Source organism: Phoca vitulina, unplaced genomic scaffold (assembly GCF_004348235.1).
Source record: "Phoca vitulina isolate PV1807 unplaced genomic scaffold, GSC_HSeal_1.0 scaffold41, whole genome shotgun sequence".
Classification (NCBI taxonomy): Eukaryota; Metazoa; Chordata; class Mammalia; order Carnivora; family Phocidae; genus Phoca; species Phoca vitulina.
In genome coordinates, this window is record NW_022589744.1 from 3,607,542 (window position 1) to 3,634,701 (window position 27,160).

The 27,160-nt window shown below is 44.6% G+C and overlaps 1 protein-coding gene across 3 annotated transcripts in view; it reads right to left on the reverse strand.

Moving 5' to 3' along the window:
- Positions 1-27,160, reverse strand: part of PITPNC1 (phosphatidylinositol transfer protein cytoplasmic 1) — a 242,912-nt gene that overhangs the window by 60,020 nt on the left and 155,732 nt on the right. For all 3 annotated transcript variants that reach the window (XM_032429620.1, XM_032429621.1, XM_032429618.1), the window contains exon 5: positions 24,766-24,837. In XM_032429620.1, the coding sequence (XP_032285511.1) occupies positions 24,766-24,837 (72 nt within the window). The remainder of the gene's footprint in view (positions 1-24,765; positions 24,838-27,160) is intronic.

Genomic DNA, 27,160 nt, shown 5'->3' on the forward strand with positions numbered 1-27,160 from the left:
TTTGAACTCACACTCTGTGGACTGTCCTTTCTCTCATCATTGCTCCATGCATGCCTTACTCCCCGCGAAGAGCATCAGGTTTTCTACTTCGCCCTTTCAACCTTCCACGCCCTGGCTCTTCCTCCTCACTGTGTCATGAAGGCTGCTCTTCCTTGTCCTACCTACCTGGCTCACACCAACTCATCTTTCAAGGTCATGGCCTCGGCCAAGCCTTTCTTTTACTAAAGCAACGATATGTATAGTGAACAATGAATTCATTTTGACTGGGGGGGGGGGGGGGGGGGGGGATGACACATTTGGTTATGGTTCAATTCTTGGGCTCCCAGAGAACCCAACCCATAGGTCCCTGATGGAATTCCCAGGGGAACATGACCTGGCAATCAGTAGTTTGTCTCAGCTGTTGCTACTTCTGTTAAATTAGAGGGTCATAAATCATTAACACTCCAGGAAACGTTGAACAATGATCTTTCAGCTCCAGGCCTTTGAAGTCTCTTCAACTGAAGTCAAGTCTAACAAGTGGCAACAGGCACATTGTGATTTTTGTTTTAAAAGCTAAGTGTCCATCAAACTGGAGAACCCAGAGTACATGTCCCAGTTGTATTAGTTTGGAGAGCTGTCTGGCCGTGGGAGATGAAATCAACTTGACAGGTGACAGCAAAAGTTTTTCAATTCACTGAACTCTGCAAATCTGGACTAGCAGCATCTCAGTGGCCCTAGTGAAAAGACTGTCGTTGCCAAGTTCCCACAACATGCCCCAGCACCAGGAGCACCTGTGGCCCCAGGGTAATGGGGCCTATGCCACACAACTGATGTTTCTCATTCACCCGTGCATCCCGCTGTCTTTTAATGTCTCATCCATAATCCAACCTAATGTTGTGCTGTTATTGAGCTGAACCGTCGGACTAAAGACCATCAACTCTGAGTTTTAACACTAGCATTTGCTAGCCGTTAGTTCATTCAGTTTGTTGTCTGCCAGCAGAGGACATCTTGTTAGCCAAGAAGTAGTAGCAGATGTCAAAGTTTAGGAGAAAAATGGTGAGAGGAAAAGGAAAAACTGAGAAAAAGCCCATCCGTGAAACGTCCTTCTTTTGGCAAATGAGAAAAAAAAAAATAGCTGCACCATTTAATTTTAGGGGCTGACTCCCTTGGATCAAAGAATAGTGAAGAGAGTCATGCCTCAGTACCAAGGACAGCAAGAGCCTGAGGGGCAACTTAAGCTCTCGCACAGAACGGGCCCTTCCAGCACATTCTAAATAGCCTTTCCTGCTCTTTCATGTGCACACAAATCTGGGGAATCTTGCTAAAATGCAGGTTCTGGTTCAGTGGGCCTGGGATAGGACTTGAGACGCTAATAAGCTCCCAGGTGATGCTGATGCTTTAGTTTCTATAAACATCTGAGATTTGGGGGCTTTACGTCGAGGCAGGGAATACAGAATAAAGAAACTGCAGAGGAAAGTAGTGGCCGGAAGGAATTCCATCCTGGCAATGGAAGCCACTGTGAAATGTTGTGATGTGGGGTCTGCATGGATCCCGTCAGGCAGCTCTACGGGAGGTGGGCTTAATGAGAGATTGTTCTAGAAAAGAGATAAGGACTTCCACTAGAGTGACAGTCGCTGGAATGGAGAAAAAGGAGATGGATGTAACAGGAGGTAAAACCATCCAAATGGAGTTTCCAAGCTCAGCAAGTTACTTTGCCCTTTTTTCCCTAATCCAGTCAGACCTACTTCTGCTCTGAATGAGCCTGTTAGGGATTCAGCAGTAGTCTGCACAGGCTAGAGGCCAGGTCAGAAGGAGTCCACTGTTGACCCTGCCTTCAGGTTCTTCCCGCTGTCTCTCAGGGTGACTTTCCAGAGCAGGCGGCCCTCCTGCCTTCTCCAGTGCGGGACCAACACGTCAGCCTGAGCCTCGGCCGACACCCACCCCTCACACCGAGGACACAGCACCAGCTCTGTGGTGAACCCAGCTTGGAAAATGGAAGGAGGCCAAAGTCTTCCCAAAGGCCAGAAGACAAAACACAGGGAGGCCATACACGCTGGGGAAAGGAGATTTTGAGAGTCCACAAAGACCCAATACAGCTACTATAGAATTCCTGCCCGAGATGCACAGTCTGAATCCAACACAGTTAGGAAAACCCAAGAACGAGGGACATCCACAAAACACGGCCTATTCTTCTTTTCAAAACGTCAGTGTCACGAAAGACAAAGAAAGCTGAGAAAAGTCCTCTGGACTCCAGGAGACCAAAGAAAGTAGCAAATCTATGCGACGTGTGTGCCTGTGTTGAAACATGAACCATTGTTTTTCACTATAAAAGTCATTATTGGGACAACTGGCAAAATGTAAATATGACTCCGTATCAGAAAATAGCACTGCATCAATGTTAAATTTCCAGAGTTTAATCACTGAATTATGGTTACATAAGGGAAAAGTCCTTGTCTTTTATTTTTTTAAAGATTTTATTTCTAAGTAATTTCTACACCTAATGTGGGGCTTGAACTCACAACCCTGAGATCAAGAGTCACTATCTCCACTGACTGAGCCAGCCAGGCGCCCCTGGGAGAGGCCTGGATGGCTCAGTCGTTAAGCGTCTGCCTTCGACTCAGGTCATGATCCCAGGGTCCTGGGATCGAGCCCCGCACGGGGCTCCCTGCTCAGCGGGAAGCCTGCTTCTCCCTCTCCCACTCCCCCTGCGTGTGTTCCCTCTCTCACTGTGTCTCTCTCTGTCAAATAAATAAAATCTTTAAAAATATATATATATAAGACATGCACACCTATGTATTTAAGGGTGAGGGGTCATGAGATCTGCAACTTACTCTCAAGGGGTTCTGGGAAAAAAAATAAAGTGTTAATATTTACGGAGAGAGAGAGAGAGAGACAAAGCAGATGTGGAAAAATGTTAACAACTGGTGAATCCAGAATCACTGTATTCTTGCAACTTCTCTGCAGGTTTGGAAAAGTTTTAAATAAAAAGTTGAAAAGAAGGTCACAAGAAATGGTTTGCTGGTTTGGAGAAAGCAGCTAGATGCCAGAGGCAACTTCTGAGCAGGAAAACTGGGCACATCGTTGAGTCTTGAGAGCTCCTTGCAACAGGGGATGTCCTGCCCATCCAGGCTGGTCCGGCTCTGGGCAGCCAGGGCCATGGGCCCTGAGATAGCGGGTGGGCAGCCCTCACGTTCCCCTGGAAGATGCTGCCGAGGCTCTGCCACATCCTGGGGCTGACTATCTCTCCCGAAATCTCAGAAGGCTGCACCCTAAAGAGAGCTTGTTAGAAAAATGCCGCCTTGCAAGAGGTCTCGCCGGGCCCTGTAACGACGAGCCGCCCTCCCAGGCAGGGGTTCCCCAGGCCTCCAACCACCGCCCATTTCTTCCTCAGAGCTCCGCAAGGGCAAGAAGGTAGCAACCTGAATTTTTGCTCAAATGGTATTTCCTCCAAATCCACGTGGAAAAACGGGCCTTGCTGATCCTTCTTTTCCCTCCGCACCTGGGCCAGCCAAGGACAGCAAAGTGGGGCCGGCTGGAAGGGCTACCTCGAAGACCATTTTCACTTGTCAGACAGACACAGGTTTGTTTCTCTGCTTATCTGGACACCTGAGGAGAACAATCTGAAGGAGGGTGGCTAAACAAGAATTCTCTTGCACCTTTCCTTCTCCCCCCTCCCCCTTTCTTTCTCTCTTCCTTTTTATTATTATTTTTTAATAAAAAGGAAAAAAAAAAACAACCACCCAACCCTCTCCTGGCCCCGAGCCTAAAATCTCTTCCTTGTGATGTTAATCTCCCCTCCCTGGCTCCAAGCCATTGCTGTTGGCTCTGTGCCTGTTTAATATGACGGCTGCCGATAGCAGGTGGTGTCCGCGTTTCCTTTATGAGGCTCAAGCTTTAAATCTGTTCCTGAGAGGGACACACAGTCTTCCAGGCAGAGGGCCCTCGTTCCATGCCTGGTCATCCACGTGTGGGCCGCGGGGCCCCAGCCTGCACTTACAGGCTGCTTGGCCTGAAAGGGGGCTGCTCCTGGAGGGCTTTTCTGGAAAAGTCGATCTTCTGTGAGATGCTTCATTCTCGAAACAGCTCTTGGAAGACATTTGAATTTGGGTTTGGGGTAAAAAAAAAAAGATGGGTCTCTGGTCTTAATTTTTTTTTTTTTTTAAAGATTTTATTTATTTGACAGAGAGCGACAGTGAGAGTGGGAATACAAGCAGGGGGAGTGGGAGAGGGAGAGGCAGGCTTCCTGCTGAGCAGGGAGCCCGATGCGGGGCTCGATCCCAGGACCCTGGGATCATGACCTGAGCCAAAGGCAGACGCTTAACGACTGAGCCACCCAGGTGTCCCAATTTTTTTTTTTTTTTTTTTAAGAGAAATGCCACGTTGGGTATTTGAAAAGAGTGTTTTCCCTCAAGGCTTGATACAGAAAATATTTTTGTCTCTTTACTCTCCTGTCTCATTTTTCTCAACCTCATTTTTCATGACTTATGTAAGACTTGTTTACATACTGAAGACTTCTCCAACCAAACTCCTGAATAATTCTTTCATTTATCACCCACGGCCCATTGTTCCATGAATTCACAGATAGCCAGTTTTTAGGCAGAAAATCTCCCACCTCTTGACGCTTCCCACTGAGGTGCACTCTGGCCACAGGATTTGTTTCTTGGCAGCAGAGGTGGAATGTGGAAAGATCAAAGGACACAGAATCACAACACTGGGGACCTCAGTTTTGTCCGTTATTAATTACGTGGCCTCGGGCAATTTATTTAAACATCTTTCCAGAGGAGTGCCCTCATCTATCAACTGAGCATAACAGTGCCCACCTTAAGATGTTGTGAATGTTAGCTGAGATAATACATAACACGACGCTCTCGTAACTTTCAGTGCTGGGTACTACCCTTGGGTGTTGGCACCTCACAGGAGCTCCATGAGCGGCCTACTGAATTCGTTTGATTTTTGGATAATCGCAGGTGGCCTTTGTCTGGCGCTGACGGAGTTTTCCCACATGATTTCAAGAGCTGTCTTCCTGCCCATTCCTTATTAATTTATTCTCCATTCTGGCTCCCAGGCACACAGCCCACAGCAAATACAAGGACTTACTACTGTATTGCCTTTAAGGACCACTCACACCATTTAGGTAATCTCTACACCCAACGTGGGGCTCGAACTCACGACGCTGCTATCAAGAGCCATGTGCTCTACCGACTAAGCCAGCCAGGCGCCCCATCCACAGCGCTCACATCATTTAGAAGGATGACAGAAATACATAAGCCATTAATGCAATTTCTCCCAACTACAATCTTCATTAAGGAAAGGTCAGGAGGCTTTCAGGGTGAATATACAAATCTGGGGAATGTCATGCTAAAGCCGGGGAGGACTCTCCTGCATGAGGCACAAGGTCATCCCCAGGCTGGGTGGCAGCTGCCAGCTGGCAGGCGGCATGTGTCCCAAGTCTTGCACAGACTATGGAAAATCCATAAACAGTTCAGGACAAAGACTTTTGCAGAGCTGTCCTTCCCTCCACATGGTGAGATATGCTGAGTAGTTTTGGCTACGGATATTTTGAGATGTCCTTTGGCACTCGATCTCAGCTGAGGAAGGCGCACAGGGACTCTAAGGTAGGAAAAATAAACGATTCAGACATTGGACTCTAGGAATAGAGTTGTCGTTTCAACTTTGCTCCTGTCAAGGAGCCCTTAGGTTTATCATTAGCCCTGTTTTATTTTTAACTTACTTCCTTTGCCTTTGGGTCTCTGGGGCCAGACTCTCTTTCCTATGATGGTGTTTCCACCTAGATCCTTCTTTTCTCAGAATCTGATAATTTTCATCCCCTTTGGCATGTGCCACCAGCTTACCCTCCTTCTATCTCTGGGTATCTGATTTGAGGCAGACTCAAGATGACCCAGCTGTCCTTCACCCGTACTTGAGTATGTATAAAAACTGAAGACACGTTTGGAATGCTATTTTCCTTACTATTCCAGTTGATCAACATGCTTTATAAGGCACTAAACCTCTGAGAAAATTCCTACTAATAAAAGAGTTTTTGAAAAAACAAGATCATAAAGGATATCATTACAACCCACAATTCCTTTCAGGAAAATCTGCTGCCCTCTAAAACTTGGAAGAAGGAAAAAGCGTTTTTTGTGGGGTTTTTTGACATTGCTTCTGTAACATGAGAGGGACTATTTCCCTTGCCTCACTATGAAAATTTAAACCCTCAGCCAGGCTTTAAAAACTCAGGTAGCAGATTCCACATATGGTCTTGTAATTCAATTTTTTGAGCCAAATATAGCATATTAGTTATAAGAGAGCTTAGGCTCCAAGGCCAGACTGACCTAGAATCAAGTCCCAGGGCTGATGCTTGCGAGCTCGGATCATGTGCAGACCGCTCTCTCTCACTAAGACTCAGTTCTTAGCTGTAGAATGGGGATAATAATAGTTGTGAGCATTTAGTAAGATCATGGCTATAGATAGGCTAGCAGGATGCTGGGCTCATGCTCAGTAACGATTGCTGCCAATATCCGTATGACTGGCACCACTATTACTTCTCCGCTCTTGAAGAAGCTACTTCCTAGTGGGGGGCAGCTGGTTTACCCTCTACCGTTGTGCCTCTCTTTCCCTGACAAGAGGGGCACAGGAGAGCCTGCTTGCTCCTCCTGTACTTTGCAAAAGGGCCATTAGATGGGGCCCTACCTTCATCACCCAAGTCAGCAAGTGGCTCAGATTCTGGACTTTGGAACCTGGGGAAAAGGTGTGAGAGAACTATTGAATTCTGTGATTACTGCTCAGACTGAACAAATGAACCCACTGGCTCCGGTTAAGAGGTGGTTCAAGGTCTGCAATGCAGCAAAGCCCACAGCCCCCGTGGTTTGGCACTGAGTGGGAGAAGCTGGATCGCCGGCATGAAGGAGTGGAGGTGGGCTCCCTTGGAACACAGAGCTCAGCAGTGAAGAGACAGCCTGCGCGGAATCATTAATCAATCCATTTCTAGAAAAGGATTATAAAGACTCCTTGGGAGTCAATTCCTAGAGGTTGGTGGTCATTGAAAGAGTGACTGGCACTCCTCTTGCCAGGCTCATGCTGTCTAGCCACAACGCCTCACTGCCAAAGGGTGTTACTTACACACCACCAATCTGGAAAACCTTGGCCCCTCAATTCACTGAACGAGGTCCAAGGAACCATGCTCAACGTTCTGCTTTTACTCCAACTCATGCCCACAACTTGGGATTTCAGTGTCTAGGTGGGCAATCCATCCAATTCCAGAGCCTAATTCCCTTTCTGCTCCTCCTCTAAAGACCCTCACTTCTAGTCTCCTTCCTTACCCACTTTCTTCCAAGCCCTGACCCTGGTCTTGCATCTCCTGGAAATTATTCCACTTCTGAAATCTGAGAATCCTAGTTGCTTTTTCTTCAGCCTCAACCTCCATTCCCCACACTCTCACTCCCAGACACCTTCACTTTGACCTTGCCTAGCTCTCCAATCCCCAAGAGCTCCCAATGGACTCAAGGCTCATTAGGACCTTCACTTACTCACTCCATTTTTCCATACCCTGCTGAACCCACCCTAAAAGCAAATCCTGAATCAATTCAACCATTTCCTCTGTTCCTGGATGCAGGCTGCAAAGCACAGCTGGGAAAATGACACAATTACTTAGGCTGGTGGCGCTAAGTCATTAAAAATTTCTCAAATCACCAGACTGCCAAATCTTTCAAGACTATCCTCTTACTCTTCTGGAGTTGGTTCCCTCATCATTTCCCATATAGGTTACCTTGAACTTTCATCAACCTCCTTAAGCCATTTCTATGTCCTTCCTTTTCAGTAGACAACCTTTCTTCTCACATTCCTGCAAAGAGGCCAGCAGGTATGAGGCCACCGACTCTCTGCCCCTCTTTCCTCTCTCTGTAGAGGTAACCCTGTCCTCTGGCCTTTCCCCCCTCTCGGAGGTTCAGGAAGACCATTTCCTCTGGCTTCTGGGAACACGCTCTTTCTCTTCGACTTCCAAAATCTCACTCACCTGCTGGCTCCTTCCACTCAGTATTTCACAGGCCAGGGTGAATTTACAACATTTTATCAGTTGATGGGCCCACATTTGTGTTTTGTATTCCATGCCTTTCCCTGGGCCCACTTATTAAATATATCCCTTCATTAACTTCTTCATCTGCAGCTGCTAATCAGAAGTCCACGGTCAGGGTTACCGTTATCCCTTTGTGTGCTGATCTGTCTTCCCTCTGAGGTAGCTTTTAATGGCTTTTAAAAAATCTTCGATACTCTGGAGTTTCATTACAATGTGACCTATCCAAGGCAAAAACCTGAATTATCTCAGACCCCTGAACCAGTCTTCCCATCCCATTCTCAAACTGAATTTGGCACCCATGCCTCTCCCTCTTCCGAATTCCCCCTTTTCCTATTTCTGCTGCCACTGCTTTCCTTAAGATCTGGCTTGTGTTCTTTCCCATCTGATCTACTGCAAATCTCCTGTTTTCTCAACTAGCCTCTCCCTGCATTACAATCCTGCCTTTCTTTCTAGTCCCATCCTCCCTCCTGTATGCTTTATAGCACCTTCCCCGTTATGCTGCAATGACAGTACTTTTGCCTCCCCAAACTGACAATTCCTGGTATCAAATAGATGCTCAACACACGTTTCTCAGGCAATTAATTAATAATCTCCTTTCAGTGCAAAATAAAAAACTCCCCAGATTCCCACTGGGAAGTTAAGACAAAGGGATCGAGGAAGACAATTGGTATTTACTAAACATCTATCAACTGTAGGAAATGTGATATAGGTGGCTTTATCAATTATTCGGTTCAGAACGTTCATTACCATTTAAAAAACCGATCCAAAGGGGTAAGGAAAATCCAGGGGGAAGAATCTTCATAACATGTGACTTTACTACACCTCTAGGGAAGAAGGAACAAACAGTCTTTCAACCAGAAGACTTTACATTCTTGTCAGTTTAGAATAATAATGGTTGGGAACAACCCAGCTTTACTTATTAAAGTAAATCAAGGTCTTTTTTTTTTTTTTTAAGATTTTATTTATTTATTTGACAGAGAGAGACACAGCGAGAGAGGGAACACAAGCAAGGGGAGTGGGAGAGGGAGAAGCAGGCTCCCTACCGAGCAGGGAGCCCAATGTGGGGCTCGATCCCAGGACCCTGGGATCATGACCTGAGCCGAAGGCAGACGCTTAACGACTGAGCCACCCAGGCGCCCCAAATCAAGGTCTTTTGAAAACAGCTCTAGCTCTAGCTCCTCCAGCCTTCAAGGCTGGTGCTGACTGCCCTTGAGACAAGGTAGGACTCTTCAAGTACATGACCCCAACTTTGCAGCAGGAGAAACCTGTTCAAGTTCCTGAAGGTTTTGCCCAACAGAACCACTTCTTGACTTTGTCCAATGTAACCAAACACCTCTTATCTGTGGGGCACTGACTTGGTACAAGATAAAACATACAGAGTTTAAAAAGTCCTCTACGTTGGATGTCCCTATTTGTACAAGTACGTAACGATAATGTTGACCCACTCTACGTTCTGTTCCTCAACAGCCCAAGGTGCAGACTTACAAAGTGGGCATCAGGGCAGCTGGAGAACTGGCCTCACAAAAACACACAGCTTCCAAAAATCTGTACCCAGAGGGAGTCACTCATTAATTTTTATCCTGAACTGCATGAGAGGATATTTTTCTACAATAGTAAGATTTTTCAAATAGTAAGAGCAAATCTTAAGAAGAGGAAGCAATATGCAGTTACACGAACTCTTAACCGAAGCAGAGTATCAGGCCACTCCTAGGGATCCCATGACTACCCTTTTTTTTTTAAAAGCAAAATTGTTTTCTATTTCAAACAGCCACAAAAACCCTCAACAAAGGCGTATCATGCGTGCAACTGGTGGATCTGGTATAACATCATCTATTTCAAGAGACGCAGATGGTTCTAAGCAAATTTAGCTGGGTGTTGAAAACAAGGCTTCATACATAAATCAAAATTAAGTTATGAGAAAAATCAATCTTTCCAGTGTCCTTCATTCCTAAGGACCTTCCTTAATATGTTTCATACTTCATTTCAATATTTCACCGTAGTTTTGATGTGCCAACCAAGGTGAATCTGAGTTTAATAACAAACTCAAACTCATGACAGATTTCTGATTTCCTCTGAACCTACGTATGAGTGATAATAAAACATTTCAGCACCAAATGGTCAATTATCTGGTTTCACCCCTGAGTCTCTACTCCGTGACGGCATTTCGTTCATGCTTTTCAACATCTATTTATTAATAATCTAATTGGCAGAACTAAAGAAAATTGAAATTACCCTTCATCATGGTCTGCATATTCCACAAGTACTTATGACTGTCTCTTTAAAGGGCTGGGAACAAGATGGAAGATTTTCAGATGCAGCTCCATGAAGTTTATATTTAATAAGTTTATGTGCCAAATAGCTGTAAAGTCTGATGGGCTATAAACAGGACTTCAGTAAGTATTAGTGCAGAAATATGATTGAAATATGATTTAACAGCTTAGTATTAGTCAGACAGAATCGCTATTAGTCTTAGAAGATCAAGTACAGAATTTGGTGTGCAAGAGCTGACCTGCTGCTTGGTTAAAAACACAGTCTATGTACAAGGAGAGAACACGTGGAAACTGTGCGCTCATTGCAAAGGGAAAAAAAAACGGCTTTTAAACCACGTCCACTGGAAATCCTTAACTTCTTTTCCATAAGGTCAGCCCCTGTCATCCCCTTGCCCCCCCCCTTTTTTTTAAAGACTAAAATACTAGCAGAGACTTTGTCCTTGGAGGTATTTATCAGCGAGATGACATCCAGGGATTTTAGAGAGAAATCCATTTTGCCAAGATGATGGCTCTGAACCCGTCAGTGGAGAAGAGTCACCTGTGCCTTTTCTAGAGCTCTATCAAGTCATTCACTGCACGAGGAAGACAGGCAGTGCCCGGGGAAAAGTTAACACACCACCTTCCAGGCCTGAACAACTGAAGAGCTTATTAATCAATGACTGCTCTTCGGCAGAAGCCAGTTCAATGTTCACACTTGACATGCAAACATTATTCGGTGCTTAAATTCACTATTCAGACATCTCGACATCCTGTACAGGACGAGGACGACTCATGTTGAAGTCACACTGAGTCTAAGACATTACCAGTCACAGCACCCCCACCCCCCCAAAAAAGCTACCACTTATAATTGCACAAATGCCATCAACTCCAACACACATCTCATTTTTAGGGTGGTTAAAAAGTAAAAGTCAGTGGCCACCTTAGACTTGATGAGACACGGAAATGCCAGTTACAGTTAACATGTGTGAGAACCTACTATGTGGACCAAGGACCACTCGTAGCCCTTTTCATGATTAACACATTGAATCTTCCCAAGTACCCACTGAGGAGGAACTATGGTTAAACCCATTTATGGGTCACAAAGAGGTAAAGTAACATGCCTTAACCAGCAAAGCAGCTGACCCAGGAATCAAACCCAACTGCAGCCTGCCTCCCTCCACCATTCTGCTGCCATCCTGCTGATGACTATTTTGGAACAAGAGGACAGGTGTCTGTCACCTCTTGGAGCTGCCAAGATGTGCCAATCAAGATCCCATACAGGTGAGTGAAAGCCAAGGTTAGGACTGGTTCTGAAACCAGAATTCCCAACCTCCAGCCAAGAGGCCACCAGACAGAGGGTCCAGGGCTCCAGCCTGTGATCACTCCCTCCTCCACCTTGGAAAAGGGAACTTACAATCTCCCAGGTACATGCGTCCTTTCAGCTTATGTCCGAGGATGCCCCATTCTGGATGGTTGAAAAAGGGAAGAGACTGCAGACACTGAAAATGTGAGAACAAGCACCTTTCCTCTGAAAGAACTCAACTAACTTCTCTGCCTGTAGATCCCTGAGAGTCTAATTCTGAAGTGGTTTTCGTGAAGCATAGCTGAAGTGAAAGAGGAGAAAAGAACCACTGTTTATGGAGTATCTGACATGCATTCTCTCACCAAATCCTCCCAATAACCTCCTGAAGTGGCTGTCGCGTCCCCCTTTTCACAGCTGGGGAAGACTTACCATTGATTGCCTGAGCCCTGCTTTGGACCCTGCCTGGTTCAAGTTTGGTGAGTTCTCTGAATCTAGTAAATCATCCTGCTAAATGGGCCTGGCCAGCTGCTAGCTTTGGGCAGATTCTTAAAGTGTCCTCATCCAAGATGCTCCAAGACCCAAAGGTTGCTGGTCACCATCAGGTGTAAGCAACACATCCACTGAGGTACCAACAACTGGGCTCAACAAACAAACACAAAGCTCTAGGTAAATAAATAGGAAAACTGTGCCTTATATATATATTTTTTAAGATTTTATTTATTTATTTGACAGAGAGATAGAGAACAGAAGTAGGCAGAGCGGCAGCAGAGGGAGAGGGAGAAGCAGACTCCTGGCTGAGAAGAGAGCCTGATGCGGGGCTCGATCCCAGAACCCTGGGATCATGACCTGAGCCGAAGGCAGATGCTTAACCGACTGAGCCACCCAGGCGTCCCGAAATTTTCACATTTAAAGTTGAAATCCCTTCCGCTTCTACTCCAGGTTGGCAGCTATTGCAAATTTTTTGTGAACCTGGTCCATATTTTGATAAACTCTGTATTTCATACAATATGTAAAGGTATCCATAAACAAAAGACACTTAAGTGATTTTAATGGTTACCCACACTGAGGTTTCTAAACTCCTTCTGGAGCTTCTTTTTTAATATGGAGTGAGGTAGGGATCTAACATTTTATTTTTCCATTTGAAATGTCAATTGACTTAAACATTATTTTCTGAGAAAACCAGTGCCCTTTCTCCCTATTAAATTGAGATGCTTTATCTACTATATATCAAACTCCCATTATCAGCTTAGATCTACTTCTGTCTTTATGTCAATACCACACTCTTTTAAGAGTCTCATGCTCTACCGACTGAGCTAGCCGGGCGCTGAATACCACACTCTTTTAATATGGTTTTGTTATCTGGTGGGATGAATCTCGTCTCCTTGTTTTTTTTTTTTTTTTTTATGAGAGAAAGAGTGCTAGTGAGGCAGGGGTCAGGGGGCAGAGAGAGAGGGAGAGAGGAATCTTAATCAGGCTCCATGCCCAGTGTGGAGCTGGACACGGGGCTCAATCTCATGACCCTGAGATCACAACCTGAGCCAAAATCAAGAGTCAGATGCTTAACTGACTGAGCCATCCAGGTGCTGCTCCTCTCCTTGTTCTTTGTCCAAAATTTGTTCTTGCTATTTTTAGACTTTTCTTCTTCATTTTAATTTTACAATCAATTTATGACAATCCTGTTGGAATTTTGAATGGAATTACATTTAATTTGGAAATTAATTTAGAAAATGCCTAATTCTTCACTGTATTTAGTTTTCCCATCCAGGAATATGGAGCATTTATCATTTATTCAGGTCTTTGTTATGCCCCTTTAGTTTATAAAAGTTAAATTGTTCCTAGGTACCTTAAAGGTGTCTTGGTATTAATCATGCTATCTGACCTCGTATGAGCTTTAAATGCATTTGGCGAGACAGATGATTAAATGAGCAATTATTAGCTAGCCTGACAAGTGCTGTAGGGAGGGAGGCACAAGTATGGTAGTATACAGACATCTAGAGAGGCACATAGCCTGGGCTCTAACCCTTAGCAGAAGGGCACACTTAGAAGGCAGGTCTCAATCATCTCCATCTAACTCTTCAAAACTTCAGGAGATATCCTATTACGTGAAATTACTCAGAAAGAACCTAGAGTTTCTACAATTCAAAAAGATCTCCAATTCATAAACATCTTTTGGGTGAGTAGAATCAATGTTGATGCTTATAATAGTTATGAGTAGGCTAATTTTTTTCCTGTTTCATTAACGAAATCAGGATATCACTGGAAAATGGGGTACCTGGGTGGCTCAGTCGGTTAAGCATCTGCCTTTGGCTCAGGTCATGATCCCAGGGTCCTGGGATGGAGTGCTCAGCAGGGAGTCTGTTTGTCCCTCTGCCCCTCCCCCTGCTCATGCTTGCACTCTCACTCTCTCACATAATAAAATAAAAATTTTTTAAATCTTAAAAAAAAAAAAGGGTGTCACCGGAAAGAAAGAGGACTAAAAACTTCTGCTTCATGGCTACAAAAAAAGAAAAACAAAAGACTCATTGTGTAACCTTTAGTGAGTTATTTGACATCTCATTGCAACATTGTACATAGTTCCTCAATTTTTATATGACTTTTTAATTTATTTTATTTTTTTAAAGATTTTATTTATTTATTTGTCAGAGAGAGAACACGCACAAGCAGGGGCAGCAGCAGGCAGAGAGAGAGGGAGAAGCAGGCTCCCCGCTGAGCAGGGGGCCCGATGTGGGACTCGATCCCAGGACCCTGGGATCATGACCTGAGCTGAAGGCAGCCGCTTAACCGACTGAGCCACCCAGGCGTCCCTATATGACTTTTTTAAAGAAAAAAACCCGCATATATAAATAAAAATTTGTTTTTGGTTATGCCATGTGAGAGTAAGATACATTGGCTGATTCTTCATTCTTGAATATGTCAGCACGTATCTCCCGGGAACAAAAACATTCCATAGGGCGCCTGGGTGGCTCAGTTGGTTAAGCGACTGCCTTCGGCTCAGGTCATGATCCTGGAGTCCCGGGATCGAGTCCCGCATCGGGCTCCCTGCTCAGCAGGGAGTCTGCTTCTCCCTCTGACCCTCACCCCTCTCATGCTCTCTCTCTCATTCTCTCTCTCAAATAAATAAATAAAATCTTTAAAAAAAAAAAAAAAAAACATTCCATATACACACATGTGTATATGGGGATAAAGATCACAGGCAAGAAATTTAATATTGCCTCAATACTGTACCTTATTACCTAATATATAGGTCCAGACTTAGGTTTCCCCAAATGTCCCAAGAATATCTCTTCTTGTCCTCTGCACTGGCCCATCCCCCCTTAATTCAAAATCTAATCATGGCTTTGGGCCTTAAATTCAGTAGTTGAATTACTTTAGTCTTTAATCTGGGGCAGTTCCCTAGGTTCATGACACGTTCTTTTAAAAAGTTGTCGCTAGCTGTTTTGTAGAATGTCTTTCAATTTGGATTTGTCTGATTGTTTCCTCCTGATTGATTCAGGTTAAACATATTTGGTAAGGATAATCCACTGGGATGCTGTGTTCTCTAGTGTGTCAGAATGGGAGGCACGCTGTCAGTGTGTCCTATTACTGGTGATGCAAAATTTGCTTACTTGATGGTATCCACTGGACTCCTCCACTGTTTGTAATTAATACATAATCTCTGGGGTGATACTTTGAGACAGGGTGAATTCCTGTTCCCCAACACCGTTTCATTCAATGGTTTTAGCATCCATTGATGACTCTTGTTTGAGCCAATTATTACTGTAATAGCTGTAAAACGGTCTTCTAGACCTTGATAGTTGGCCTTCCTTTCCTAGTCCTGATTTCTGGTTTCCCAACCATGATTCAGCCTTGTCCCTTTGATTATGCTGCTTCTGACCAGTTTGGTAAACTGTCTTCCCAACCCTTAGTACTAACAGTCAAGTCTTTTTGGATTTACCACAGCGTCAGTGAACCAAGCCTCGACAGAAAGCAAATACTGCTTTAAGCTATATCTATTAATATAGCCTGACTATTCTGACTATAACTTTGAGAATTACAAAGCTAGCTGGATAGATGCTGCTTTTGCTCACGTCTTTTACATCTAGCCTCTCAGATCACAAATTGTACCACAAATAGCAAAAGCACCGTCTTAAGGAATCAAACATGATCTGTTTCCCATTGTCCTCAAAATGATACTATTAGACACCGAGTGAGCAAGGACATTGACTTTCCACTTCATGGACCAAAGTGGATAATAATCCTTCGAAACTGCAAATGGGGGTGTTTTGTGCAAACTTCTTTTTAGCACGTACTGATTTATTCGAGAAAATTGCAGATTTTGTAGGTGGCTGGTTATAATAATACAAGGTTAAAAACAGAACCATAAAAGTTGAAGACACCAGAGATCACATCTAAAAATAAAGCAAATGTTTTTTTTCTTTCTGTAAGCCTCAATGAGAAGCCATTTGAGGAAAAGATAATCAGCTTCAGAGACCTGTAAATATGGATTCTAGAGTTCTCACCGCCACCTTACTGTACAAATTAATTTTAGCAAACTTTGAAATCTGTAAATAAATTATTTTACCTTACATCCATCCACGTTGCCCTCTTGATGTTAAAAATACAAAAGTAATACTAATAATGAAACAAACTTCATGATGACTATTGCAATAATAAATCCTCAATAAACAGAGTTCTTATGATAAAATTCCCTTTTTGTCAGTCTACCAGTGGAAGCTATTTGTGGTCAGGAGGAGAACATTTCTGGCCAATTCCCCAAGGCAATGCAAGTTAGGCAAAGTCAAAGAATTGAAATGTTTACTCAATTCATTGAAAGAAGGCACCCACCCAAGAGAAGAAACTAGATTTCTCAGTTAATGAGATAATCTAATTCCCTAAAACCAAACCCAATTTTGTGATTAAAAATTAGTGTTTTGTTTTTTTTTTTTTTAAGATTTTTTAAAGTAATCTCTGCACCCAATGTGGGGGATCGAACTCACAACCCCGAGATCAAGAGTTGCTTGCTCCACTGACCAAGCCCCCCTACTGCCTGGAAAATGAGTCTTAGAGAAGATAATAGTCAGAAGCTGGACTTGAAAGCCATGGGAAGGGAAGGTCCTTCCCAGGACCAGGGTGCTCTCCATCCTGGAGCTTCGGAGCTTTCTTTTTGCTATCACTTCTCTCCCTAGATAACCTGCCTCGTTTCATTCTCTGAATCATGGCCTACACCTCTCTCTGAACCCCAGATTCATACATCCAACTCCTCACCTGCTGTTTTCACTTGTAAGTCTCAATGGCACCTCAAACTGAATGTGTCTCAAGTAGAACTCTTGATTCTCTCCCCTGCTCCCCACAATGCCAATCAGGGTCAGTAGACAAAGCTGGATATCCTGAGGTCAGACTTCTTTTGCCCCCCTCTAGTGCGTCAAGTCCAACAGAAAATCAGTCTGTCTCCAAAAATACATCTATCCTTGCTCTCTTTATCCACTGTCATCTCTCCAGCCCGAGCCACCATTACCTTTGGTCTGGATGATTGCGATCATTTGCCAACTAGACTCCCTGCTTCCCATCTTGCTCTCTTACCCCCCATTCTCCACAGAACGGCTAGAGCAAACATTTAAAAACATAAATGACGTAAAGTAACGTGGTCTCTTAAACTGGATTCTAGAACAGAAAAAGGACTTTAGTGGGAAAATCTGGTGAAATCTGAACCAGGTCCGCAGTTTTGAGAAATGTAACAGGGTCATCGTTAGGGGATGTCAACGCTAGGGGAAGCTGGATAAAAGGTACATGCGAACTCTCTGTACTATCTTTGCAAATTTAGTGTAAATTTAAGATTATTCCAAACCAAAAAGTTTATTTCAAAACCCCATAAATATCGTGTTTTGTCTTTGTTTAAAATCCTTGCATAACTTCCCACTGTACTAAAATCCAAACTCTTTGCCATGGGCTCATAGGTCTTACATCATCTGGCTTCCAATACTTTTTTTCTTAACGTTTGTTTATTTAAGTAATCCCAGTGTAGGGCTCGAACTCACGACCCTGAGATCAAGAGTCACAAGGTCTTCCTACTGAGCCAACCAGGCGCCCCTGATACTTAAAAGAAAAAAAAAAAAAACCCACAAAACTCATTTCCTACCAGCTAATGCTCTGGCCACTGGTTTTCTGGAATGTGCCAGGCCATGTCAGAGTCTGAGGCCTTGGCCTTTATTGTCCCTACATTAGCTTGCTAGGGCGGCCATAACAAAATACCAGAGATTGAGTGGCTTAAACAACCTAATCCTATTTTCTCACAGTTCTGGAGGCTCAAAGTCCACCATCAAAGGGTTGGCAGGTTTAGTTTCTTTGAGACATCTCCCTTCAGACTGCAGGTGGCCATCTTTTTGCTGTGTTTCTCATGCAGTCTTCTCATATGGTCTTTCCTCTGGGCTCATGCGCCCCGAGTTTTGTGTGTCCAAGTTTTCTCTTCTTTAAGGCCAACAGGTTGGATTAGGGCCCATCCCAATGGCCTCATTTAACTTAATCACCTCCTCAAAGCCTGATCTCCAAACACAGTGATATTCTGAGGTACTTCAACATAGGGATTCTGGGAGGACACAACTCAGCCCCTAACAATCTCCTGTCCTGGACAACCCTGCAGATGGTAGGCTTCTTCCATGCTCACATCTCACCTGGACCTATCACCTCTTCTGAGAGGCATTTCCTGACCACTTGGCTTCAAACCGAGTACCCCCTCCACCCTATTTCTTGCCTGCTTTGCATTGACTACAGCTGGAATTGTTTACTTGCTTATTATCCGCTTTCCCCACTCCAGGAGTAGTAGAGGCTTTGTCTGCCTTATTGCTGCATCCTCACCGCTTCTTATAATGCTTGGCCCATTAGCACTCAACATTTGTTGAACAAGAAACGGCTTATTGGCAATTCAGACAAAAGCAGAGTCTCGTTAGGAGATCATCAATACAGTTAATTCCCGGGTATGACCGTGACAGAAGAAGCACCTAGTATTTTCATGGCACTTTACAGTTTATGAAGTGTTTCCAGGTAAATGAACCTGTCTGAATCCTCCACGCTGTGATGCAAGCATTATTTACTCTATTTTCTTGATAAAGAAACCATTGCCTAAGGTCACGGCGCAGCTGAGACCTCAATACTGATCTTTCTGTTTCACAAAGAACAACTTTGTGTTCTTTGATTACAACTAGAAACTAAATAGATCCACGTACCACTTTTAGGGAGCCTCCAAGGAGAGCTCTGTGAAGGACCAGACTCACACTTCCAGGAACTAAGCTGGGCATTCTTCCCATCTGCTCAGAGGAGTTTTGTTGCTGAGGAATAATGGCCAAACAAGAATAAATATGGTGCCCTAAGGCCCTCTTATTGTGTGTGTGTGGGGGGGGGGGGGGGGGTGGTGCTGGTTGTTATATAAACATGATTTTTGTAAACTATTCTGTTTCCAGGGATATGAAGCAGTGAAGAAATTGGGAGTACCTGATTTCCTGTCTTCACAGTTGGTTTTATTTATTTTTTATTTTTTTAAAGATTTTATTTATTTATTTGACAGAGAGAGACACAGCGAGAGAGGGAACACAGCGGGGGGAATGGGAGAGGGAGAAGCAGGCTTCCCGCAGAGTAGGGAGCCCGATGCGGGGCTCGATCCCAGCACCCTGGGATCATGACCTGAGCCGAAGGCAGATGCTTAACGACTGAGCCACCCAGGCGCCCCCACAGTTGGTTTTAAATAGCACTTAATATTTCCTTTTAAAACCTGTACTTCTCCGCCTTGACCCCCCCCAAGATTCACCTGGGAGAGCTTTATAAATCCCAATGCTTGGACCCCCACCCCCCACCAATGAAATCAGAACCCCGGGAGATGGGACAGTGGCATCAGGGAGTGCTAAAGCTTCCCAGGTGACTTTAATATGTAGCCTCCATTGAGAATCATTGGTCTAGATCCCCAAATTGGGGGGGGGGGGTTTGCATCTCCCCTCCATTAACTAGAGGATGGACTTTCTAAAACTGCAGACACTCGCAGTTGCAGAATTTGGCATTCCTAGAGGCATAGTGTTCTATCCTTCCTGTGTGCTGGCTGGTTGAGACCAGTCTGCACCCAGGACCAATTAAATCAGAATCCCAGAGGGATGGAACTCAGCCAGGAGCTGTTGTTAAAATTTCTCAGGTAAGTCCAATGTGCAGCCAAGGTTGAGAGCCACTGCATTAAATGGTGCTGCCTTTGTTTGGAAGAGGAAATAAAGGCGAGTCTGCTCCCCATTAACCCCACGGAGCCACAGTAACCCGGCAGCGGCTGCCACACGTGTGTAAAGCACTTTCTCTCCCAGATCTAGATTTATGGCCTCAGACAAACAACAGAACCCTACCTTGGCATGGTGCCGTCCTCCCCAGCACTAATTAAAACCTAAATAATTCTCATTATTATGCGCATAAAATAAATGGGCTTCAATTTAAGACAACTTTCCCACTGTGTCCTGGTTAATGTAATCACAACTTACAGGTTTTCACAATCATAAATATGAGTTTTATTTTAACAAGGAGAAGATATTTATAGCCAGTCATCCCACTGCTATTTTTTTTTTTTTTTAACTAAATATGGGGTCACGTAAAAAAATTACTTGTATGGTGATGGATAATGGGATAACAAAATGTACTCTATTCAGGGCACCTGGGTGGCTCAGTTGGTTAAGCGACTGCCTTCGGCTCAGGTCATGATCCTGGAGTCCCGGGATCGAGTCCCGCATTGGGCTCCCTGCTCAGCAGGGAGTCTGCTTCTCCCTCTGACCCTCTCATGTGCTGTCTCTCTCACTCACTCTCTCTCAAATAAATAAATAAAATCTTTTAAAAAAAAAAGGTACTCTATTCAATCACTAATCAATATGATTATCACTAGCGTCTTTCAATTTAATTATTGCTTCTTATCGTCCGACATCAATTTCATTACGTGTCTGGCAGGTAGAGGAGGAAACAGGGTGCAGATAACGGTATGAAGGATGCTAGCTGAATGATAAGACTATATACCCAGAAAATGCAAAGAAATAAACTGAGTTTATTAAATAATTTGGCAAAGCAATGAGACCGGAGAAATACCCATTACTGCACTACATTTTCTAGCAACTCTGCCTCCCACCAACAATTCCGTACTCCTCCCTGGACAGAAAAAGAGCATGCCGGCACACGACATCTGCTTGAGGCTCTAGTTTTGAACCCCTGGACAAAGTTATCTTTTAATAATGAAAGTAAGTATTATTACATAAATATATATTTGCCATGTTCTGATTTTGAAGCAGTAACAAGTGTGAATGAAAACCAATGAAGTCTTCCTTTTCCGCCTCCCTGGGACCAACCTCGAAGCAGCTGGGTGACCCAACAGCTGCTGTTGAATATGGAAATCGGAGGAAGGTGAATTGGCCAAGAAGTTTGATCAGGCCAGGGCTGGTCTGTCTGGTCCTGTGGCCTCCGAAGCAAGACCTGGGGATCTATGGAGTGCAGCCAGGCAGAGGCTGGGATGGGAACCTGGACAAATTGGGCGCCATGACAGAGAGATGTGGTGCAGGCCTCACGGGTGGTCTCAGAGTCAGCAAGCTGGGGAGAAGGAGGCAATACAGGGGGCCAGGGCTCACATTTCTCCCAGAGGAAGCAAATTGTGTTGACAAGGACCACCTACAAGCACCCAAGTGCTCAGCGCTCCTCTTATGGGCTAGACTAAATCTCAGAGAGCATGGACAGAGGATGTGGATGGAGGATGCTGATGCCAACCATGGATCCTGACTTTCAGGTGGCTAACCTGGGATTTTAAGGTCCTACCAGAGTAGTAAAAAGAACTTAGCACCCGCCACAAAGGGATACGGGATAATAAAATGACAACCATGTACATGTTTTTTGACTAGTTGAATTGAGCAGAGAGAATAAACCAGAAGATCACGCTGGTCCTATCAACCTATAAGGATCATGATGAACCTGCACATCCCTTCACACCTCTACAAATGGGGCAGGTTTTACCTACTCATGAGGACAGAACCACAGGGAAAAAGAGAAAGCAAGGGAATGTGTTTATAAAGACTAAGACATTCGAAAACATTCCCCACGCCATGTTTTCAGATTGGGCTGGCTAACGCAGTTCAGGTGCGTCTGCTCTGTATCAGCCTTTCCCTGATGGTCCTCAGCTACATCAAAAAGTCAAAACAGTCAAGCCCATTTCAATATCAAGTGTCCGACAATTGTTTAAAGCAGTACACTTAAGTATGGAATACAATGCAGCCATTTAAAAATCATACAGGGAAGGATACCTCATGACATGTTAAAAACAGCACACTGTGTGATTCAGTTTTGGGAGAACTGGCTAAAAAATAAATTTATGGTGATCTGCCCCATGAACATGAAGTGCTATCAGCAGTAATCTTGGAATTATAGAAAAACTATTGGTTTCTCTTTTCTTTTTGGGGGGGGAGGGGTGCCTCTTTTGCATTTCCCAAGTTTTAATAACCATGTATTAGTTTCCCAATCAGAGAAGTCATTATTTTACAAAGGTTCAAGTTTAAGGACGATGTAACATTATTTTAGACGTTGAGGTTTTGATGTACTTGGCCACCAAAGCACGTCTTATTTCAGGCTGCTGACAAGGATATGGTCCTAAACTTTTCCCTTGAGGTTACCAACCACTAAGGGATGCTAACCATTGGGGATCCTGAGAGTACCCCAGCCAGTTGGATTCTTCTCTCCCCTGGAAAGTTCAGGAATTCTGGAGAAGGCATTCGGCTGGGACGGCTGGTGACATCTATTGATTGGGTCAAATTCTGAGATCTGGTGGGTGCTGTTCTGATTTGAGTCTCTCCAACCAGGGGTTAGCAAACTTTTTTCAGGTAGTAAATAGTTTAGGCTTTATGGGCCATATGAGCTCTGTTGCAAGTACACAACTCTGCTGTTGGAGCAGGAAAGCAGCCTTGATAATACCCAAATGAGTGTGACTGTGTTCCAGGAAAACTTGATTTACAAAAAAAGTAGTCTGCCGACCCCTGATAACCTCCAGGTTTCTTAACTTAGTTCAAGAAGATGAAGTGACCAGGTAAAAGCCACGTCAGTCCCTGCAAATATAGTAATATCCCCTTATCCGCATTTTGCTTTCCATGGATTCAGTTACGTGTGGTCAACCGTGGCCTGGAAGTAGATGAACCTCCTTCTGACCTGTCATCAAAGGGTCAGTAGCAGCCTAATGGTAGGACACTATGCCTACACCATTCACCACACTTCATCTCATCACGTAGGCATTTTATCATCTTACATCATCACAAGAAGGGTGACTAAAGTACAGTAAGATATTTTGAGAGAGTGAGAGAGATCCTATTCATACAATTTTTACTACAAAATATTGTTCTAATTGTTCTATTTGATCACTGTTGCTCTTAATCCCTTATTTGTGCCTAATTTATAAGTTAAACTTTATAATAGGTATGGATATATAAGAAGAAACAGGTGTATATGCGGTTTGGTATTATCTGTGGTTTCAGGCATCCAGTGGGGGTCTTGGAATGTGTCCCCGACACAGAAGGGGGGGACTACCGTGGAGAGGTCATGACTGAACGCCGCTTTTTAAGGTCTTTCCAACTCTGAGGGCTTAGCAGTGTCAACTCTGCGCTGAAGGGAGGGAAGCCCATTATCATGCTTATGTTTTTATTATGTTGGTTCTTCCTCCAGCTAAGCTATGAGTACCTGAAGTTTGAGAAATGAGTCTGCATTTTTCATACCTGCATGCAACTCATACATACTCATACTCAAAAGAGAAGGTGCTTGATATGCCCTTGCTGAATACTGCATGAAGGAATGAGTGTCCTCCCACACCAAGCTGCTGTGAAACAGAGCTCTTGAGTGATGCCCCTTGGGAACCACTCTAGCTCTGTCCAGGCATACTCCACTTTGAAAAGGACAACCTGTGTTCGCCCACAAATATACCTGTAGCTTCCAGAAGAATCTGTTCCTGCCATAGGCAGGAACTTTCTTTCTTTCATCCTTTTTTTTTTTTTTTAAAGATTTTATTTATTTATTTATCAGAGAGAGAGCACAAGCAGGGGGTGTGGCAGGCAGAGTTGGAGAAGCAGGCTCCCCATTGAGCAAGGAGCCCGATGCGGGACTGGATCCCAGGACCCTGGGATCAAGACCTGACCCGAAGGGGTCACCTTGTCAGGAAACGCTCTCTTGACCATTTTGACACAATCTTAATATTCATCTTTCTCCACAAAAGCAAAACATGTAAATGAAGTAGAAATTAATAGGTGAAGCTCTGCAGCTTCTAGATCCAGCCTCTTCCTTCAGTGGGTCCCAATGGAACCCAGAGCCCAATCTTAGGGTGAGGCTCTTGACAGGGCAAAAAATCCACTCCCAAAGTGAAAGGCAACTCAAAATGACACTGCCCCAACAGAAAGAGGCTGGGGGAAAAGCCAGGTCAGAAGATGGATTCTCAGCAATACTAATGAAGTATGGGGCTGATCTACAAAGACTCGGCTTGTCCCATAAGGTTAGTAATTTGCAGGAGGCGTACACTGATTTTAACATGGGATATATGTGTATAGTGTATATATGTGAACACAATCATAGTCCAGAAAATCTATACAGTATGCACACATATATATTTGGTAGTATTCATTTTTTTTTTTTTTTTTAAGATTTTATTTATTTGAGAGAGAAAGAGAGCACAGGGAGGGGGAGGGACAGAAGGAGAAGCAGACTCCCCACCGAGCAGGGAGCCCGACATGGAGCTCAATCCCAGGACCCTGGGATCACGACTTGAGCCAAACGCAGACGCTCAACCGATTGAGCCACCCAGGCATCCCTGTACTCATTTTTCTAAGCAAATGTTAATAGTCACTGAGAAGATGTACGCTCAATCCAGTGATCTGAAAGTAAATCCTGGAACTCAAGGTCCCCACCATCCCCCTCAAACGCCAATGACAATCATTCTAGGTCACCGAGATTTCTGCACAGAGGTCCATGGAAAGGACATAAAGATGGGAAGAAAGGCTAGACAACAAAGAAATTCCAGGGAGAAATCCCAGGGAAATGGTCCCAGAAAGCAAATGCTAGAGCTTCTCCAAGGTCCCAGGCACAGTCGTGACTCTCAGAGCCCAGGGGGTGAGGGCACAGTACGGAATGGGGGGCGGGGGGGGGGGGCGCGCCCTACTCACGCGGTCGTTGCTTCCTTTGTTGTCCTCATACTTGGTTTCTATATGAATGGAGAATTTCGGCAGAAAGGAACACTATGGGAAAAAAGTAAAGTTTCATTAGCATACCATTTTTCCCCTCTTCACATTCGCCGTATAGCCTCTGGATGGTATACGTGACCATCATGCTGGGAGCACTCCTCCCGATACTAGGTCAATATCCAAATTCAGACAGAAAGCCACCTTTGGCAACGCGAACACACTCGCATCCAGAAGTCAGGCCAGAGTGAATGACCAAGCAATGGAAGGCATGTTGTCCGTTTCTAAAAGGAGTATGTTCTGCAAGTCCTACGACAGGCTTTGGAAAAGCAAGCCGTGAAACAGGCAGTTCCCGTTCTGGGGTGCTTACCTTTGCAGGAGAAACTGTCACTGCTGGATACCTGGGGACCCAGCCTTAACCCTGATATAAATATTCATAGAAAGCTAGGGAGGTGGTATACAGTAGGAGAATTTTAAGATGACAAATGATTGACGTCAGACACACCTGGGTTTTGGTTTTGAGTTTATCACTTGATGGTGTGACTTGGGTCAAGTCATTTAACTCTGCTGAACCCCGGCAGCATGACAGGGTGACGTTTTGAGGGTTAAATGAAATCATGTGTAAAACACGTAAGTGCTGGGCACAGGGGAAGCGTTGAACAAACGAGAGCAATCAGCATGAGGTTGCGGCCGAGCTCAATATGAAGGGCAGCCCCTCTTTTTGGCAGCATGGGGGAGAGAAACCCCAAAAGCACACTGCCCTACTGTCCCAGTCTCAGTGAGTCACAGTCTGTGTACTAAGTAGATTTCAAGGGTGAATGTAGCTTGAGAAGGATTTTGACGGATGTTGATGTCACCTCCCTCCTGCTGGCACTGAGCTGGGCATTAACCTTCCCGGCCACAAGAGATGGGACAGACGACTAATAGGTAAAATGACACAGGAACTCCACTGGGAGCTGCAGGTGTCATAGAAACTAGCTGATAAGCTCACAATCCTGAGTCTGGCTCCTTTATTTATTTATCCAACGCACATGGAGCACGTACTCTATATACCAAGCACTTGTCCAAGCGCGTTCAAGTTCTCATTCATTTATTCCTCGTAAACATACCACGAAGTAGGTACTATCGTTATCATCCCTGCTTTAAAGATGAGGAAACGGGAGATGCGTCGAGGCGGCGTGTTCTCTCTGCCGTGAGCTTTCTCGCCAGCTGAATTCAACTGGGTGAACTAGGAGTGGCCGAGTCAGATCCACATCCACGTCCAAACAAAGAGAAGATGATCCAGCGTCTAACCAGCATGCGGGGGAGCAGCAACCCAGTGATGAGCAACCGAAACGAAAGGGGGCACCACGTTGAGAGTCAAGATATTCTACCTGATCAAGGGAAGGAATTTGAAGGAGGACCTGTGGCTCAAGGACGGGACCTGGAAGCTGATCTCCAGGAGCTGCCTCAGGCAAAGGCTGGAGGTGTAACTGAAGATGACCCTGATGTCAAGGGGCCAAGTCTACCCTTTTTAGAGCCCATTAAAATGCCAGAAGCAGGTGAAGGACTACTCCAGATTTAAACAAGGACAAGCTGAAACATGCAAACTACTCTTATGTGGGGTACTTCACTGTTGAAATTCTCTCAATAAAGTTTTACAGATGTTCCACAAAGAAAAAATAAATAAATAAAGATGAGGAAACGGAGACACAGAGAGGTTGAGTAAATGGCCCATGATCACACAGCTCGTAAACAGTAAGTGTCCGGATTACAAGGCCGGTGGCCTGGTCCCAGTGTCCACGCTCTTCATCACTATCCCACTGGTTCTCAAAGTGGGGTCTCCAAACCTGCAGCAGCAGTAGCATCCTAGAACAGGTTAGAAATGCAAATTCTTGGACCCAACCCTGTACGCACTGAATCAGAAGCTCTAGGGAAGGGGCTCAGGCATCTGTGTGTGTGTGTTTTAAAGATTTATTTATTTATTAGAGAGAGAGAGAGAGAACGAGGGAGGAGAGGCAGAGAGAGAGAATCCTCAAGCAGACTCTCTGCTGAGCACGGAGCCCAACATGGGGCTCCATTCCAGGACCCTGAGATCATGACCTGAGCCGAAATCAAGAGTTGATGCTTAACTGACTGGGCCACCCAGGCGCCCTCCCAGGCATCTGTGTTTAACAAGCCTTCCAGGGGATGTAGATGCAGGCTTTCATTGGAAAACCACCTCACTATACCCCACACATGGGAAGAAAACAGGGTGCATTACCTAAAATTCAGGAGTCCACAATACCTCACCCCATATGCTTCATCCCTCCCATTCCAGGATCCCCTTTCAGCACAGCTGAGAACCCTAGCAGCATGTGTACAAGAAGGCAGGAGCCTTGGACGTGCCATTGATAATTCC